This window comes from Heterocephalus glaber, unplaced genomic scaffold, assembly GCF_053883595.1.
Source record: "Heterocephalus glaber isolate CG9 unplaced genomic scaffold, H.glaber_assembly_v1.0 deba00001472, whole genome shotgun sequence".
Classification (NCBI taxonomy): Eukaryota; Metazoa; Chordata; class Mammalia; order Rodentia; family Bathyergidae; genus Heterocephalus; species Heterocephalus glaber.
In genome coordinates, this window is record NW_028258315.1 from 57,508,822 (window position 1) to 57,527,832 (window position 19,011).

The following is a 19,011-nucleotide window of genomic DNA, read 5'->3' on the forward strand; positions in this document are numbered from 1 at the left end:
CAGTGTCATCACAGGTTTTTTAAAAACACGTACTTATTCTTTTTATATAAATAGGTCAAAGGGGGCTAACAAGCATTTAACAACTGAATCTATACTTAAAGCATTATATAAGATTTTTAATAATCATGTTAATTACCACATAGAAATTGATGTTCTAAAAAGGCTTTAAATGTTTTTCTTGGAATAAGAATTCCTGCCATGTTTACATAATTAATTTTTGGATTTTCAAACTTTTCATAAAAAGGAAAAAAGTCTATGCCTGATTCTTCTTGTTGGCAGAGAAAGCATTGAGAGATCTTGAAATGGTGCCTGTTCTCAAAACTATTTGGCAGTTATTGTAGAGCCTCCAATGCCAACATTAAAGAGGCATTTCTTATCCACACCACAATGTACTACTCAGCAATAAAAAGGAACTGTTGATACACAAAACCACTTGGATGTATCTCAAAACCACTATGCTCAGTGGGAAAAAAATTCTAAAAGGTTACATAATATAGGATATTTATTTTTCTCAGTAATTAGACCAAAACAAGTAGCAAATGGGTATTAGGGACATTAGGAGCAGTGCATCATGCTGACATTGGAAGGAAGAAACTGTCCCAGAGTTTTGTTGAGTGTTTCCTTGAATACGTCATTCCTGAACAAGGAGACCAGACTTTTGAATCAGTCATTCTAAAATAATGGACCCAGAGACTAAGAATTATCACCATAGCCTACCTTCTAAATAGTTACCTGGCCAACCAGGAGAAATTTGAGTCTTTCAATCTGATAGCAGCACTGCCTCCTCAGTGGTGGAAAAATTTGAATTAATGCATTTACTCTAGGTTTATTTTGATGGAACGATGAGGTAATGGTTCAAAATAATAGATAAAAGTTACAGTAATATGAAATTGTGAACTTCTAAAAGGGCCTGCTTTAATAGTCTCCATTAACTGGCTGTGTTCCCAGTGGTGTTTCCAAAGAGCAACTTTGATAGAACAGGCATGCATGATTATCTTTTTCTCTTTAGTAACATAGTAAAACATCATGCCCTTGTCATATCCAAATGGAACTGCCACTGCATATCCAGTTAAGAAGTTAACGTTCTACTCTCTGTTTTGAGAAAGGACACTAATTCAAGCACAGAGAGAACTTCTGTTTTTCAAGCGTTCTATTGGCCACTTAAGATACTCTTGACATGTGACCCAGAGTCATTTCATTAATAAAAAACAAATGGCTGTGAATTACATAGAGGGCTTCTCACAGTGGAGTGCTTCTCTAGATAATTTTTAAGTGAGCATAATGAAGGCCACTGTTAAGTAGTAAACAGTTGCATTTACCATATAGAAGAATCCCATAGCATGTTTCATTCCAACACTGAGGGAGTGGTGCCCTCTAGTAGCTCACATGAGAAATATTACCCTTTTTTGGATATTAGATTTAGCAAATGAAGATCTCCCAGGATCTGAGCTCTTCTTGGACTTATGTGAATAATTTGATCATTGGTTTTGTCATTTCTGAATTTTGGAAAGCATACTGCTTTCATCTTTTAGATACACTAATTTTTAAAGTACAAGCAAGAGTTACATTCTAATATTGCTATATGAAGACACTACCAATAACTTAAAATTGCGTTCTCTCTGAATATCAAACAATAGTCCCATTTTGCCCTTCCTCTGAGTCTCTTCTGAACCAATGTTTAGAGACCAGAATAAATACAAAGTACCATTAAGAAAAAACATTACCCTGTAAGCAAAAAGTGGTCACAAAATGTCAGAGTATGAAGAAACCCATTAATGAGTTTATTCAAAAATTGATGATGTTCTGATAATTTTGCCCTAGAAGGAATTGCAGCTTATGTTGACAACTGGTAGATTTTAAAGGTAGGTGTATCAGTCAGTGCTTACTAGAGAAACAGATTTAATGGAAGATATATAAATATATAAGAATTTATAAGATTGGCTTACACGGTGATTCCCCACCAAGTCAGGTGTGGAGGAATACAAAAGGGCTGTCTGTGTGCTGGAGATCCAAAGGATCCAGTCGAAGGCCTGGATCCCATTGTAGTGACCCATGTGAATCTGTATCAGGGGGCCAAAGGGTCTGCGCTGGAAGGCTGAAGATGACATCCAAGGTGAAGACGAAGACTGGAGCTCCTTGGAAGAAATAGAAGCCATCTTTCCTTCTTCATTTCCCTTTTATACCATCTGGCAACAATCTTCCCTACGGTGGATCTTCCAGACCCGGAACTATGTTGATCCAATTTAATTGGGCGTTGTTTACTCAAGTTGACACAAATTAACTATCACAGTAGGTAATACCAGACACAAATTAAGCAAACTGAGAAACAGACAAAAAAAGATTTGATTGATAATTCCATTTTTATTAGTGAATATGTTTAAATTAGTCATATCTAAGATATCTGAAAAGTAGTATGTACATAAGTATCTGTAATAAATCTCTTAAACTAGATGTTTTTGCCATCTGTAGGTCTGATGTCATGCTATTTCAAATCCTCTAAGAGCAATACTATAGTTTTTTGACAAATACATCCATGTGTTGTGCACAGTTTGATTTATATAAACTCATTTCAAATGCAACAGCAGAATTCCTCCTGAACATAAAAAATATCTGCCTAGAGTGATAAAAATACATGTGTAGAAAGATGTAGTTGTAAGAAGAAATTTTTATATGAGAAAGATTTGTAACTCTATCTCAAAAAATATCCTTTAAAAAATCTTCCAGAAGATCTGACTTTTTTCTTTACATTTTTGTGTAAATTTGTATGCTTATCTAAAATAAGAAGGAATCTGTCCTGCTAAAACACTTTGCAGTGACATAAATTGGCTCATATGGGATTGGTAAGTGGGAGAATGATGTCACTATAACATTGATACTAGATTTATTGATGTGTTTCAGAGAGACACAGCCTACAAACACAGTATCAACATAGCTACTCCTGTAATTATCCATTCACCCCACAGTCTTCTGTGTGGCACAGTCTGGCCATGTGCATTAGTGTAGCAATGCCTGTTGCATAATTTTCGATTGTTCTGTGATTTGCACTTATTTCTTGGCTTAGCAGTCTTGAGTCTTTCTTCCATCAAACTATTTTCACACACAAAGTCACACCGTTTGCTTTGTAGTACTTCTCTGAAAAAGGTAAGTTGTCTTTTTAATGATCCTTTATATTGACTCTTGCTTGATATTTACTAGAATGATTATTGTTGTTAGTGTTCTTAATATATAACTATTGAGTAGTTTTTCACCTTTTTCACAAGCCCTGTTGTTTTTATTATGTGATTTTGCAGATCACACTAGGATTGCATTTCTCTGTAGCAGAACTATCTGTAGCTGTACTCTACTTACTAATTGCATTTATCACTATAGAATTACTATGTGGGTTATGGTTCCCTCTCATAAATCCAAGATACATACAGTAATATCAGTTGCCTGCTAGATTTATTCACATAGTAATACCAACCCGATATGTACATTGCATCACCCCATTAAAAAGTAACCTTCTCATCTTAATTTGTTTCTAGGCCATTACTGAAAATATTTCTATCACAAAAGCACTTAATAAAGATTTAACTTGCTTCCACTGACATTTTATTTTTTTAAAATCACCAGCTTATGGTTTGGGTACATTTAAGAAATTGGCCTATACCTCCCACCCATATACACACACACACTCATGCCCAGTCCTCATTTAAGAAATTTGTGGTTTGAATTTAAATTCTTATATTCAGCATGATTTAAAATCTTAAATTCCAAAATGCAGATCAAAATGCAGGGAGGTAGAATTTTTAAATCCACTCATTCCAAAATCCCTCCTCACATGTTTCAGTTAATTCAGAAGAAAATAGAGATTTTTTTTTCACAAGGGCAATTTTTATTTGATTTATTCCCGTGAGGGTACAGATTTAGTATATCAATTTTTAGCAAAACAGTTATTCTTTAATATTACTTCAGTGTAACTATAATAGCTGGTATCAAAGTGAGTGGGTTATTTTTTTTTTAGGTAGTGGTGAACATGTACTAATGTTTTAGAAACATCTATGCTCCAACAGCAAGTCACCATTTCTCCTAAATGGAACAAGCACTGAATTAGGCTCTAGTAGTCAAAAGTTAAAAGAAGCCCTTGTTAAGGAGAAGCTCACAGAGAATGATGATATAGATATTTGAGAACACTTTCTAATGGCCACCCACACACAGCGTGTGAGGGGACAGAGCAGAAGCAGTGACTGTATTAGAGTGGGCATGTTGTAGTCTGTACAATCAGGAAAACAAATGCCTCATAGATTTTCATGTTTTGTTTCTTTCCCTTTTGTATTATGAAACTTTAAAATTTTTGTGTACTTGAACATCTAATAATATTTTTTAAAAGAATCCTCAGCAGAGTGATGAGAATATTCCATATTTTGATCTTCATGGTAGAGTATACCAATTCATCAAGCTATATGTGTATAACTGATGTCTTTTAATATATAAAATTATAGATTATTTAACAAATCAAAACTTATGGTGATATGCACTGTATTGTAAAACAAATTTAGCTTTCTGTCTTTGATGGTCAAGGTGACAAGAAGTGCATTACAGGAAGAAACACACACGAAAAAATGATTACATATTTTTTTTCTTGAAAAATACCTCATTATTTTATTTTCTATATTGTCTTCTAGCTGCAGGTCCAGATTTCTCAAGAACTCTCTTGAAAAGATTAACTCTTGTCAAAGTGGGAGGTGAAGTTGTTATTGAGTGTAAACCAAAAGCTTCTCCAAAACCTGTCTACACCTGGAAGAAAGGAAGGGACCTATTAAGAGAAAATGAAAGGTATTATCTTGAAATATTCTTAATGTTTAGTTAAGCTGCAATAATTTGTTGATCTATTAGTAAAATGGAGAAGGATTTTACTACTTGCTACTCCTGGACCAAATATTAATCAAGGACTTGAAGTTCTGTAAAGGGAGTGGTAAATTATTGGTCCTCATGTTTCTTCTCAGTATTAGGATTCTGCAAAGTGCCCCTGTAGATAGCAAGGACATGATACCTGTGTAGACTATTAGAGTTGCTTGAAAATGAGCAGCTGGAAATGTTGTCCTTAATTTTAGCCACATTTCATTATAGATTTGCCCATTTTTCTCTATCCTACCTCCTCTGGCATACACAAAGAAGTCCAGTTCTTCTTTGTTATGACAACTCTTCAAATATTTTGCAATAGTCATATGTCTCCTGCTACTCTCCCCTTTTTTTGAGGTTATAGCTACCTCTAATTTCAAAATTTATTCTGCATATACCAGATTATTCTGCTTGAGTTTTCATTTTTTTAATTACATCTATTGAACACTACTTTTTCCTAATATCTGAACACTTCACTTGTATTTCCTATTAAACAAAAAATTACTTCTAGAGAGCTTGTTGTTCAGACAATGTAAATATGTGTGGGTTACTTGAAGTTTTATATCAGATTGTACAAAATGGCACACATCTTTAAGACCTTTTCTTGGCTGTCACCCCTATAAAATGTCTCCTATCCATTTTTGTAATCTGTTCAATCTGTTGGAAAATGGTAATTATGCATGAGTCTATGTTTGTCACCACAAGACAAGATTTACCAGCTGTATACATAATGATTTTAATTGATGCTAAAGGTCAAGTACTCAAGGATGCAATAAGCAAACCTGTAAAAAACGTGTGTGTATCTACCCTTTACACCTGTACACCTTTAATTTGCATATACAAGTTAGATCATTGCGCTGATGATGTTGTCCTTTTTAATGATTTTCGTAAACAAACCTGATATGGTTTATAGATGGTGTATTCACACATGTATTAAACTCATAATATATATCCCTTTCTGATTCTGAGTATATCAAGGAAGGAGTATTGCTTCAAACTTGGAGAAAAGCTTGGAGACTGAGAGCATGATTTCTTATTTTACAGCCTTTAACATCAGGTTCATTTCCTATTTTACTTCAGTGTTTCCCAAAATGTGGTATGTGACATTACTTTTAATAGTTACCTATTTACTTTGAACATAATTGAAATATAATTAGTATGTCCCATAGGCATTGCTTTTAATGAGGCTACATTTTAAAAGTTTTGGTTTTAAGATGATTCAAGTATACAATAATATGGGTGATTGACAGACATATCAGAAACTGAAAATGAGTGAATATATATAATTTTTATAGCTCAAGTAGGAGAGGCTAAACTCTGCTACATTAATAAACAAAGCACTGTGGCCTTCAACAGTAAAAGGCAATTTCGCATTCACACTGCATCCACAACCCTGGTCTGCGGTGGCTGTGCTGGCCTAGAAGGATGACCTAGTGGAGCAGCACTCTCTGGAACATTGCCACTGCAAAAAGAAAGGGGCCAAACCTGCATGGGCTGTTAAAGATTCTGCCTAGAAATCCAACACTTCACTTTCACTCACTGTGCATGAGCCAAAACAAGTCGCATAGCCTGGCAACCCAGAAGTAAAATACAATCTTGCGATGTGCCCAGAGAAGAGACAGCCTCACATTTTGAACAGTATAAATGAATGCTTAACACTAGCCATAGCTTAACCACTGCTAGAAGGTGATTAAATTACCAGTGGGAAAATAGTATATCAGTATTAAGCATTTCATTTTATTTTTTAAATTTTATTGGTACATTTTAGGTATACATAATGATAATAGTCATCGTAGGGAATTTGTACCTGTACATGATATATTTTGTTTCTACTTTTTTTCCTATTCCCCTCCCCTCCCTTCAATCCCTCGTCCCCTCCTTATTTGCACAAGCTTTGTTTCCATTTTTTTCTTCTATTTTCTTTTTTGTTCCTTCTTTCCTTTCCCCCTCCCCACTCCCTTTTTCCTCTTCCCATTTGAACATTTTATTCTCATTTCCCAATATCTAATATACATTCTGATAAACAGAAAGTGTAAATAAGGACCAAAATGTATAGTATTAAGCATTTTATAAGAGAAATGGATTTAACTGATTATTTCCACTACTTGACTTACCTCAAGCATGTCTATTCAGTTTTTCTTTCCTTTGTGCCCTTGATTTGATTAATAGAGTTCAATTATGCTTCAATATTTATTTCATGCTGAAAGTATATTTAAACTGAGGCTATTCCCCATCATTACCCAATTCCTGCCATTTATCGCCTCCACCCCAGCATCACGAGGCTAGTCTCAAGCTATCATATTAGCACTTCATTCTCCACATGGGGGCTGGGCTTTCACAGCTCTGTACCTCCTTCTGCCTCACTCAGAATGTATTAACCAGACAGACTGAATTTGGTGTTACAAATACATTCAAAACATAGTCAGGTGTAATATAGAGTGGGATGGTGGAGAAATCACTGTGTGCTCCATCTGAGAAAGATACCTACCAGCCCCTCAGCCATATAGAGATCCAGATCTGGTACCTCCTCATTGTATGTTTCAAGAACAACTAGACAATGTTTAAACGTCTGAAGCTAATTTTTAAAAAAATTTAATGCAAAGACAGTATAGACCATACATCCCTAGACCAAGTTTACTCTAAAAGCCACTGGTTTTTAACTTCTGAGAAAGACATAAGCACTGTTGAACATTGCATAATTTCTGTAAAGGATGTAAATTAAGATTTTGTTATTGTTTCCTCATTTTCAGAGACAAAGTTCTGTTTTTCTCCTTTTTTTCTGATAAAGAAAGAACATTACATGGATGAGTAACCAAAACAACTATATATGGGATTTATGAGTGAAAATTTTAGAATCCATATTTTATGAACAAACTGACATGTAGATCAAAACAAAGGATACTTTATATAGAGTACAGTAATGGTTTCTAATATACTACTTTGTTATCCTTAATTCTCTTTTGAGGTATAGAATCTTAAAAATCAAAAGGCAAATCTTTAATCTTTAGATAAAAAGTTACTAAACTTTTAAGTAGAAAACGCTGGTGTAACACAGCAAAACAAAACTTCATGATCAAACATACTTCTTTTCCAGTACTTGGATTACATCCAAGGTCTTTGCACAGAACTACACCCCCAGTACACCCCACACCCTTTTTGAGGTAGTGTCTTGCTAACTCATTCAGTTGCATGTATTGGGGTTGAATTTGTGATACTCCAACCTCATAGCTGTGATAGCTGGGACTACAGGCATGCCACCACACCCAGCTCAAGCATCCTTAATGTTCTCCTTAAATTCTGTGTTTTAGAAACTTAATCAAACTCTACTAATCAAATGATATTTAATTCTAATTTTAAGTAATTGACTGCCTACAAATGAGTTTCCAGTCAAAGTGTAAGATGCAACATTTTAAGAATTCAAGTTTTTGTCTTGTTTAGTCATATGTTGATATTATAGTTAGCTCAGTGGATATCGACTCAGAAACACTAGTTAAATGTTAGCATGTTATTTGAAAATGTATTTATATGTTCTTATTTTACTTTATATTTGTTTTGAAATTTAGTATACATTCATAGTGCCCTGTATTAAGCCAAGAATCTGAATAGAGTATAAAAAATTCAAACAATTTTTATAGCTTTGTTATTGGATAGGAAGCATATCCATATACATAAAACCTTTCTTGTCTTCATGTACTTTTGCCTAGCAATCAGAATATAAACAATGCCAGACATTTCAAACAGAGAATACTTGTCACAAAGCCCAAATATTTTAGTCCTCAGGAGAGATCTCTAGTCATCATGAAAGCAGTTCAAATCATTGGGATGAATTAAGCAATTAAGCCTACTAACTGAATAAATTGATTATTTTGTTTACTTTTACTTTATGGACAGAAAGCCCTTAAGGCAAATAAGATTGGTATTAGGCTACAACAAAAATACCAAAATAAAGAAATAGCAGAATCATTATATAAAACTAGAATCTAGAATTATAAGGAGAATTATAACCACTGCATCAGCCAGGACGAACTCTTTGGGTTGCAAGTAGGAAAAACTCAACTCAAAACTGCCTTTACTGTAAAAGGAAATTAATTGAATTGCTTATTCTGGAAGGCCAAGGATGGATTGCAACAGTAGGCACGTCAGGGCTCAGGTGCTCTTCACAGTGCCATCAGAACTCTGGCTTCCTTCTTGGGTCTCACCAGCCCATTCAGCTCTGTTGGCTCCATTTCCAACAGGCCCTGTTCTCCTGCTAGTGGGAGGGCTACTGGCAAGCCCACACACACTTGCCTTCATTCCAGGAGGTCATAACAGTTGCTGAATAGATTGTTGTGGAATCAAATGAGCCTACCTTGGTCACTGTTCTCCTGTGGTTCACTCATATCTAAGGAGGATCCTATCACCTGATAGACTTATCAGGCAGACCTGGGTTATGTGCTTATTCTCAGAAGCATGAAGGGAAGCCCTACCTCAAGCCACATAGGCTGAAAATGGAACAAAAGAAATGAAGGTGTCATTACCAGACGAGAATGGACACAGGACCAGCACTGATGCTCAAGTCCCATGCTACAGTAATTCCCAGACATCTTACCTTTACTCCAGGACAGAGATCCGCACAATGGCTGGACCTTCATCTTTCCCAGTTACTTCTAATGATAGAGACATAATTAATGGTTAGAAAATTACACTCTTTGGAACTTCCTCTTATCTTTGACTTTGCTTTCTGGAATTGAATTTACAAATGTAATTCCTTTCTGCCACCACCTATTCCCTTTATATACTGGTAGTGTACTCTTGTGTCCCTTTTTAATTCTTTTGCAATTGTGAATATCCCAATTGTTTCTGATATTCTTCATAGAACATTGTTTGACATCATCTTCCTGGTCATTTCCTTCAATGTATTTCTGAAAGCCTGTCACCAGAATTAAAAGCAGCATTAATAAGGGAATAAATATTTTTATTCATCTCCATAGAGAAGGATAATAATTCTTTGATCTCTCTAATCATATGATATCACTAAAGGGGAAAAATTATCTTCAGTGAGCCTAGATTAATAAGGCAAGCAAGTGTATAATACATCATAGAAAAACTACCTCCCTTTAGTGTGTGTGTGTGTGTGTGTGTATGTGTGTGTGTGTGTTTAAATTAACCTACTACTTAAGCCCGTTAGTTTAGTTGTCTAGAAAATTCACTTAGAGGAAATACTTTACTTCCCACTGATTTAAAAGAAATGAGTGAGGTGTTAACTCTAGTTAACATTATATAAATAAAGATTCTTATTCCTACTCAGGCTTGAGAATTACTATCCTCCTGCTTAGACATTAAATTAATACATTATGTCAAGGTAATGGATAATAACTAGGTGTATATATATGCCACTGAATGTTTCAGAAAATAATCTCAAACCTACTCCCTCCATGTCACAGGCATGGTTTCAGAACAGGAGCATGAATATTGTTTAACCAGCCAACTCCACTTTCTTCAAAAAACAAAGCATTGCTTGTTTGCTTGCCACAAGCAACGCCTTCTCCTTGGCACCAAGGATGGGGGAAAAAGGAGACATAACCCCAGCCCTAAAGATGCTCACAGACTACTGCCAGGACCCAAGAGCAAAATAACATCAGATTTTCAATAATCCTAAGGGCTATGTTAAAAAGATGGTATATTGAGAAGGCACACAAATGTAGGGCAGCAATAGATCATGGAAGCCTTGTATTTGTCTGTAGAGTTTAGTCTTGAACCAGAAGACCCAGACAAGATTGAAAAATTTTATGCAAGGGAGTGCACCAACCTGCACATGCTACAGAGAGAGTGCTTTGTCTGTAGCTTGGAGCAAGAATCAGAGTGGAGCAAGATTAGGGATACAAAGAGGCCAGTTGCAGGCAGCCACCTAGGATGGCAATCATGAGGAGCTGAATGTTATCAGTGCCTGAGAGTGAAGTGGAAAGATTTAAATCTATATGCTCTTCAAGGGTACAATTTAGAACACTTAATGCTGTTTTAAATAGAAAGATTAAAAAAGATGAAAAACAGAAAATGATTCCTTAAAGGGTTGATAGATAGTGTCATTTGCCACTATATAGAAAGAAAAGTTTGAGGGGGGAAATAAAGAGGTTAATATTAATATGTTGAATTTGAGATGCCTGCAAGTGGCAGTGTCACACAAATGCAGATTCCCTTTCAAGAGTCACCTTCTCAATGAAACCTTTTTCCTCTAACCTACTTAAAGTGGCAAAACTCCACATCCTTTGTCCCTTCTTTATATTGTTATAGTACTTGCCCCACCCAACATATTACATATTCACTTTAAATTTTTTATTTCATTCCCCCTCCATCCAATCAGGTTGTACATTTCATGAGAACATAAATTGTTCATGTACACACACTCGTGTGTATTGTGTGTGTGTGAATAAATGTTCATGTGGCTTAAACAATACCAATTTAGTATCTTACTATTGTAGATGTTAGAACTCTGAAACGTGTCTCCTTGTGCTAAAATCAAGGTCAGCAGACTTGTATTCCTTCTGGAGACTCTAGGGTAGAATCTTTTTCCAGCATCTGTAGTTCACCTCTGTTCTGTAGCTTAGTGCCCCCTTCCTGTATCTTCCAAGTTAGCAAAAGTGAGCTTTCATCCCATGGTATGACTCTGACCTCTTCTGCTTTCCTGTTCCAGTATGAATGTTGTCACTGAGTGGCTTGTTCTTTCTGTAACACTTCTTCTAGAACATTGCCTGATTTGGAGTAAGTGGTCAATGAACTTGTGTCTAGTAGAGAATTGGAAATACTGGTCTGAGTTGAGAGGTGGAGATGCAGAGCTAGACTTCATCACTAAGTAAGACTCTATGGAATAGAAAAGCTCATCCAGAGAGTCTTAAGGAATGAGATCATCTATAGATCATACACAGGAACCCTGAAGAACAGTCACATTGAATGCGTGGAAACAGTGAGCCTGCTGAAAGGACTGAAGAAAGTGACTTTTAAAAATGAGATAAGAAAAAAATTAAAAAATTAAAAAAAATAAAAATGAGATAAGAACCAGGAGAATGAAACAAACAGAAGCCAAGGGAGAAGAAAGTTCCAAGAAGAAGGGTTTGATGCTCCTAAGAGGTCCACCCAAATATCACTCACAGGTGACTCCTGATTTAAGACCCTTAACATTATCTTGGGCAAACCACTTTAGGCCACTATGGACCTGTTTTAAAGACACAATAAAACGGTATAAGCTTTCCTGGTCTTAGCTATATAGTTCCAGACTGAAATACATTTAGTTTGCCTGGCCCACAGTATAAGTAGATCAAGTCTAGCATTCTGTGAAACTATTCAACCCAAATAGGAATAAAACTCATGTTCATGTGTCTTGTCTAGAGACATTGACATCTGCCTCCAAGGTGAAATTAGATCATGGTCCTAATTTGCCTCTCTTCCCAAAGGCCTTTAAAAGAGTTGAAATTCTTGTAAGACATGGAAAGAAATCCTAGCACAGGGCTGCAAAACTCCATGTTGTATAAAGGTGTGAAGCCGAGGTCTGAAGATGCTGGAAGTCTGGGAGGCAGAGCAAATGTGATGGCAGGTATTTGCCCAGAAGGCCTATCAAATCCTAGTGTGGAAAAGAAAGTTTATTACTTCAGGCATTTAGTTTCTCTTCTGGAGGCAGAATGTCTATATATGTGCTCTTAATGAGAAACCTGCCCTCCGGATATCTCGTACAGTTGCTGCAGAGCTATATAGCTGTTATTAGGAATTCTGCCCTGGGGAACAATTATGTTATTGCAATAATTAGAGGCAGTTCATCTCCATAATAATGGAAATCCTGCCTAGGAGGCAAAACAACATCAAAGCATTGTGAGCATCATTGCTCTAGCTAGAATCAGTTGCCCTGCTTATTGGTAGTACTATATCACTTTACTTTTGCATGTGCAGTTATGAAAATAGAGTTTACCCTGCTCCCTAAATCCAGACCTAGAACTTGCCCTCATTACCTTAGCTTGTCTCTCCTGTAGCCATGAATTAAATAGTTATGGCTTTAAACTCCTCTGAAGTGCAGTCACAAACAAGTTTAGGGAGATTCATTTAAAAATGTTTGTCGCAATACATTTGTTCATGACACAGTCCTGTTGAAGACTCCATGAACTTACCCTCAGCCACAGGCTCTTCTACCTCAGTGTTGTTCATCATGTTACATTTTGGTCAGGGGTTGAGATGATGACCAAATTCAGGCAGCAGCCACCCGAGACTGGCCAGACCCATTTTCCTATTCTTGTGACATATTATTGGCTATTCCTCAGGATGTATATATAGAATTCTTATATGAAACTATGTAAAATTAGTTTGCCAACTTAAAGGCAACACTTGATTTTTAAAAATCCTTTGGTGTGTCTCCCATATCAATGTTCTCTTTGGCAGATAATCATCTTCCCTTTCCTGGCTTTCAATTCTTATCATCTTATACGAACCTCTTAAATGGTTTTGGAACCAACCTTCACCCACATATTCGATGAGATAAAACTTCCCATATCACACCTCTGACCAATGCAGTTGAATAATTATCTGTCACATATCTTCTTTATGCAAGATATACTTGACCTTATGGACATAGCCTAATTTAAATCACAGCTCTGTAGGTCACATAAAAGAGGGACAAAACAATTTCTATTGTCATTTCAAGGACAAAGGGCTAGGGATGTAGCTCAGCAGCACAGCGCCTGCCTGGCAAGCACGAGGTCCTGAGTTCAATCCCCAGAACCAAAAAATTGAAAAACAATAAAGGACAGAGACTTTCATCATATTATAGTTATAATTTTTTTTATGTTTACAGGTTTTATTCATTAGTGTTCATTTCCCCTAACAGGCTGAAAGGATGATGAGGAGATATGCCATTTGTGTCTGTGCATATAAGTACCCCTGCTCCTTGTACTGTACCTAGAATGGAATAGACACTCAGTATTTTTGCATAAAATGAATGCGCCAGCCAATCAGATCATCTGATTCTTGAAAAGGATTGGTGGGGAAAGAAATAATGGTATATTTCAGTATAAAGAACAGCATGAAAGAAACCTACTTGAATGAAAAATAGAATGTTTGAAAAGGAAGAGATAAGCCTGGAAATTTTCTTAGAATCAGGTGAGGAAAAGCCCTTTATGGGAAACTGGGAAGCTTGCATTTCACAGCGGACTAAGACAGAGTTAGGGAATGATTTTGGCATGGGTCTCCCCACTTCCTTTAAGTTGTTTCCTGTCCTTAGTTGAGTTTGGCATTTGTACGCAAGTAACACATGCTATGATTTTTGGTGCACTCAGCTGGAAAATCTGCTGACTTTCCTGGGGAGAATTTTTGTATCCCTAAAGCAATCATTCAGTTGTTCCCAAATGTAGGTCTGTAAACCAATGCCAGATTGACCACAGCAGAACCAACAGAGGGGCATAATCTCACTCCGCAAAGATGCCTTCTCAGGAATTCTGAGGTAGACCCAGGAATAAGGACATTTATTACATTTTCCAGATAATTCCAATGCACAGCCAGGTGTGACAACATACTAGTGGTTTCCTGTTGATCTCAAGTTCAATACTGTCACATGACCAATAAGATGCTATTCCTGCTTTTTCAGTTCACTTCATTCACTCTCATCCTTAATACTTGAGCCATGTGGACCTTCTTTCAGTTCTTCCAATGGCCTTGTTCTCTCTGCCACAAAGCCTTTGAACATGATGTGCTCTCTACCTGAAATGCTCTTATCCAGGACTTGACTAAAGCTATACAGACCGTAAGCCAAATCTAACGGTCAACCTGTGTCTGTAGAGTATGCGATATGAGAATTGTTTTAAAATTTCAATGATACAAAAATAAATCAAAGAAAAACTGCATTTTGTGACACATGAAAAATATGTGAATGTCAAATTTTACTGCCTACAAATAAAGTTTTATTTATCTCAGCCATACTCATTCATTGACAAATCATGCATGGCTACTTTGTTACTACAAGGGCATGATTGACTAGTTGCCACAGAGGCTACTCAGTTCACAAAGGCTAAAATATTTGCTCTCTGCTCCTTTCAGAAAAACTGCCCCACCTGCAGGCATGTTTCAGGAAATGTAGGTTATTGAAACATCTTCTGAATAACATGCCCTTCATTCTGGCTGAGTCTCTTGTGTTTATTTTGTTTTCCTTTGTCTTTTATTTGTCCTTTGTGACTTACACTTTTGATTAAGTAGTCACTTTCACTGGGCCTATCTAATGCAAAGTGAAAGGAAAGTAAATTTGGTTGGAGACTTGAATTATTTCCCTTCCCACTCTAGAGAAAGGGCTCCTACTTTTTCCATGAGGAGCTTGTTTTCATGTCGCCAAAGCCTGGACTCCCTGGAGAAATCAGAGACGGAGGAGCATGTCTCCCATCAAGATGTGGACAGTGAGGGACAGTGAAGGTAGAAAGGAAAGTAGATCTAATCATCTTCCCCACATTTCTCAACAAGTAGTGAAGTATGAAGTCATCCTTGACTGGGGATCTATGGTTTATGCAAACTGTCTTACACAGGGACTTTCTTTTAATTTCATGATTATAAAAATTATAAAAGGTCTAGTTCAGTTGAAGGAGCGGGAAGACAGAAATCACAAGACTTGTTTCCAGTGGTTTTATAAAATAGACCTATAGTGACAATATATAAATATATGAAACTAGAAACTGCCAGTGAAGCACAAATTAACATAATAGTCCAAACAGAGCCCAAAGCGGTGCTTCAATAGTGCACAGCGAGGAGACTTCAGAGTCACACAAGACTATCAAAATTGGCTTCCAACAGGAATTAAGTTTAAGCTTCTGTCAAAGAAAGTGTTCCTCAGAGAAGTACAGCAAGAGAGAGATGGAAAAGGGAGAACTTTCCATACTGATGCTCATCTACAGGCCATATTAATAGACAGACATGAGCAAGTCACATACAGGAAACAAGGATAGGAAAGGGATCCAGACAGGTAGAGGCTTGGTATCTGTAGGGTTTAGATGGAAGAAATAGAAAAATCATCATCAACAGGAAGATTCTATAGGTTTCTTAAGAGATTAACTTTATGAAATAATGTGGATGGATACAAAACAATAATGACTGAAAGACCATGAGTTAGTCGGCTTAGCTCGAAGAAGCTTTGGGAATTCTAGCCATTAAAGTGAAAGGAGACTTTGATCTCCATTTCTCACCAGTTCACTCATGAAAAATAAATGTTAAGCCTTGGAATACTTGGGGATTCTAGTAACTTCCTACTTTTGTTTTTGTATGATTTTGGTTGTCTTATGACTCTCACTTTTATCACTATAAAAATAAGCAATTTCAACCCTCATTCATTAATCAAAATACCTAGGCTATTTTATAGCTTCTACTATACCCTGTGCTAAATACTTCATGTGTTTTCTTTTAATCCTCATGAAAGTGTTGTAAAATCAGTCCAATCATTGACTTCATCTTTAGACAAGGAGAACAGAGCTCAGAGAGGGTATTTACTGTACCTAAGGATACAAAGCTTGATAGAGTTGGATCTTGGATTCAAATCCAAGCCACGCTTATTCCAAAGTCCAAGGCTTCATTAGTTTTTCTTGAAGACAGAATTCTCTCTACTGCAAAGAGGATCTATAATCTGGTCAAAATGGAAGAAATTCTTAGTAAAAATAAAGTACTTCTCTTATTACCTCCTTTTTAAAACCATGGAATGTTGCTTGTACTTTTAATATCAATACAATAACCTGCTGGAAGACTTTGTTATTCATTTCATATTAGTAAAGGCTTGGCATCCTTCAAATCCATACTTCTGTAGTTTCTGGAATGGAAGGAGAGAGACACGTGATAATCTGATTGCAGGGTTGTGTTAGAACCGTTTAGGTCCCTCAGAGAAGAGGTAAATGAAGTCCTTGAATTACCTCAGCAGTGCTTTTATTCAGAGGAAATAGCTCTGTATCATCAAATGGATTTAAGTGATCATGAAAATATTCAAACCAAAGTGGCATGTAATTAAGAGCAATTAGAACTGAAGTGATGTGACTGGATATTAAAACCAGACACACGGTGCTTTGTGCCTTCTCAATAGAGACAGGCACATAATTTAGGCTCCTCCTAACTTTGTTGTCTCTAGAGATGTAATCTGCTAGATAGTTTAGATATATTGATGGCATGTAAACATTGAAGGTTTGATATCATATATTATGCTTAATCCCAATATTTCTGGTATATATTTTGTTCTCGTATTTCAGTCACATATATGCCAAATTTAATTAAATCTCTCCTAGTAAATATCCATCATGATGTTTCTGAATCCCTTTTTCCAAATGATCTAATTAGAGCAACACTTGACTCTCTATGTAATTACAACATATGGCACCTAGAGGGTACATATAGTAGAATTATAGATTTCCTGATAAGATATACAGGTGGTAAGACTCTCTTAAACAGAGTTATAGAATGTGTATATGTGTGTGTTTTTTAATATACACAATTCCTACTCCTACTTTCCCCAGAATAAGAAATATTTTGTAATCTAACTGTCCTTCTCACTTGAAACAACATAATTATGTCATAAAACAGGAGTATTAAAATTTTAAAGAAAACAAATAATTGATAATATTAGCATAAGTTATTTAATCTTCTATACCTCTAAAAATTGCCACATGGAGAAAGTCAGCAAGACTGAAAGCAGCTCTGTGTAGGATGAATTATTTCATAGGATGTATACTTTCCTTCAAGCAAGATCGTTTGCCCAAACTGCACAACTATGTGATAAAGATGGGACTGAATCATTCAAACAGAAAGAAACAAGAGTTTCTTACTGCCTGTTAATAAAATCTGGAAAAATAGAACAGACTAACCAATTTGGATTGGTGATAAGCTCATTTTCTTGTGTTGAGTTTGAAAGGCTTATCATGCATTGGTATGTTGGTACCCACGTGGACAGGCTCCAAGGGGCTAATTCTGCATATATCTTTCCAGCTTCATGTTCAATGATATCACACTGGTAACAGAAAATTAGCCACAGTGGGACTATTTACACCATGGGAATTGGCACACTTCAAAGACATTTTATTATCAGAACCAATTTGTTAAACATTTACCAGCATGCCACTCTTTGTGGAGCATATGCAACTCAGAGTTAGCAGTTCCAGTTTGGAGTTTCTGGGAAAGAGCAGGATGAGAAATGTGGCTTTGCAAATCATTTTCTTTAAAGTGATGAGAGGTAGTGAGGGTCACTGAATGAAAATAGAAAAACAAAGCAGTTCTTGACATAGTCTTCTGAATTATATAAAATGCACATGAAAGAAAAAAATGAAAAATGTTCCAGAAATCTAAGAGAAGAACCAAAAAATTGTGATGTTGTGAAATTCTAAGTAAGAAAGTATCATAAAAAGATACTGGTCATCAATGCCAGGTGTCACCACAGTGTTATGAAGAATGAGGACCATAAAATGTATATGTATGGTGATAATGAAATTCATTGAAACCCTGAAATATTTTCAGTAGGAGCAGTAGCTATATTGGATGGATTTGAGCAACTGGGTACAGTGGATATTTTTTGCTGGTATGATAAAAATAGGAAGATGGGTTATACTGGAGAGGAGTAACATATTTGCAGTAAGGATCTTATTAGAATGGAAGAGATTAAGGAATATTTATAGCCTGAGCTACATCATACCATGTCAATGAAAGACTTAAAGATGTAAGGAAGGAGAGATGATTCACAAGGAGACAGGAGAGGAATAGACCTGAAATCAGTTATTATGGGAAATGAGAAAGAAGCTATTTGTTTTGTGAATAGGCACAGAAAATGGAAGAGCATAGAAAAAGTATGTTAGATAGCTTTCTGTCATTTTTAAAAATATATAAGATAATCAATTTATAAAGAAGAAAGTTTTATTTTTGGCTCATAGTTTTAATGGTTTCAGTCCATGGTCACTTGGCTCTGCTGTTTTGGGGCCTATGGCAAAGTAGCACATCCTGGTGGAGAGTGTGTGACAGTGGAAATTACTTGCCTCATGGTGATCAGGAACCAAAGAGGGGAAGAGGAGGGGTGTGGAATCTGAATATCCCTGGCAAGGTTATGGTCCCCAGTAGGTTAACTTCTTCCCACAAGGCCCACCTCCTAAATGTTCTGCTACCTCGAAGTAC

General features: G+C 36.2%; 1 protein-coding gene across 11 annotated transcripts in view; it reads left to right on the top strand.

The window, feature by feature from the left end:
• The window catches only part of Cntn4 (contactin 4), a 955,384-nt gene that overhangs the window by 790,138 nt on the left and 146,235 nt on the right, over window positions 1-19,011 (top strand). For all 11 annotated transcript variants that reach the window (XM_004854222.3, XM_087182038.1, XM_087182036.1 and 8 more), the window contains one exon: window positions 4,665-4,815. In XM_004854222.3, the coding sequence (XP_004854279.2) occupies window positions 4,665-4,815 (151 nt within the window). The remainder of the gene's footprint in view (window positions 1-4,664; window positions 4,816-19,011) is intronic.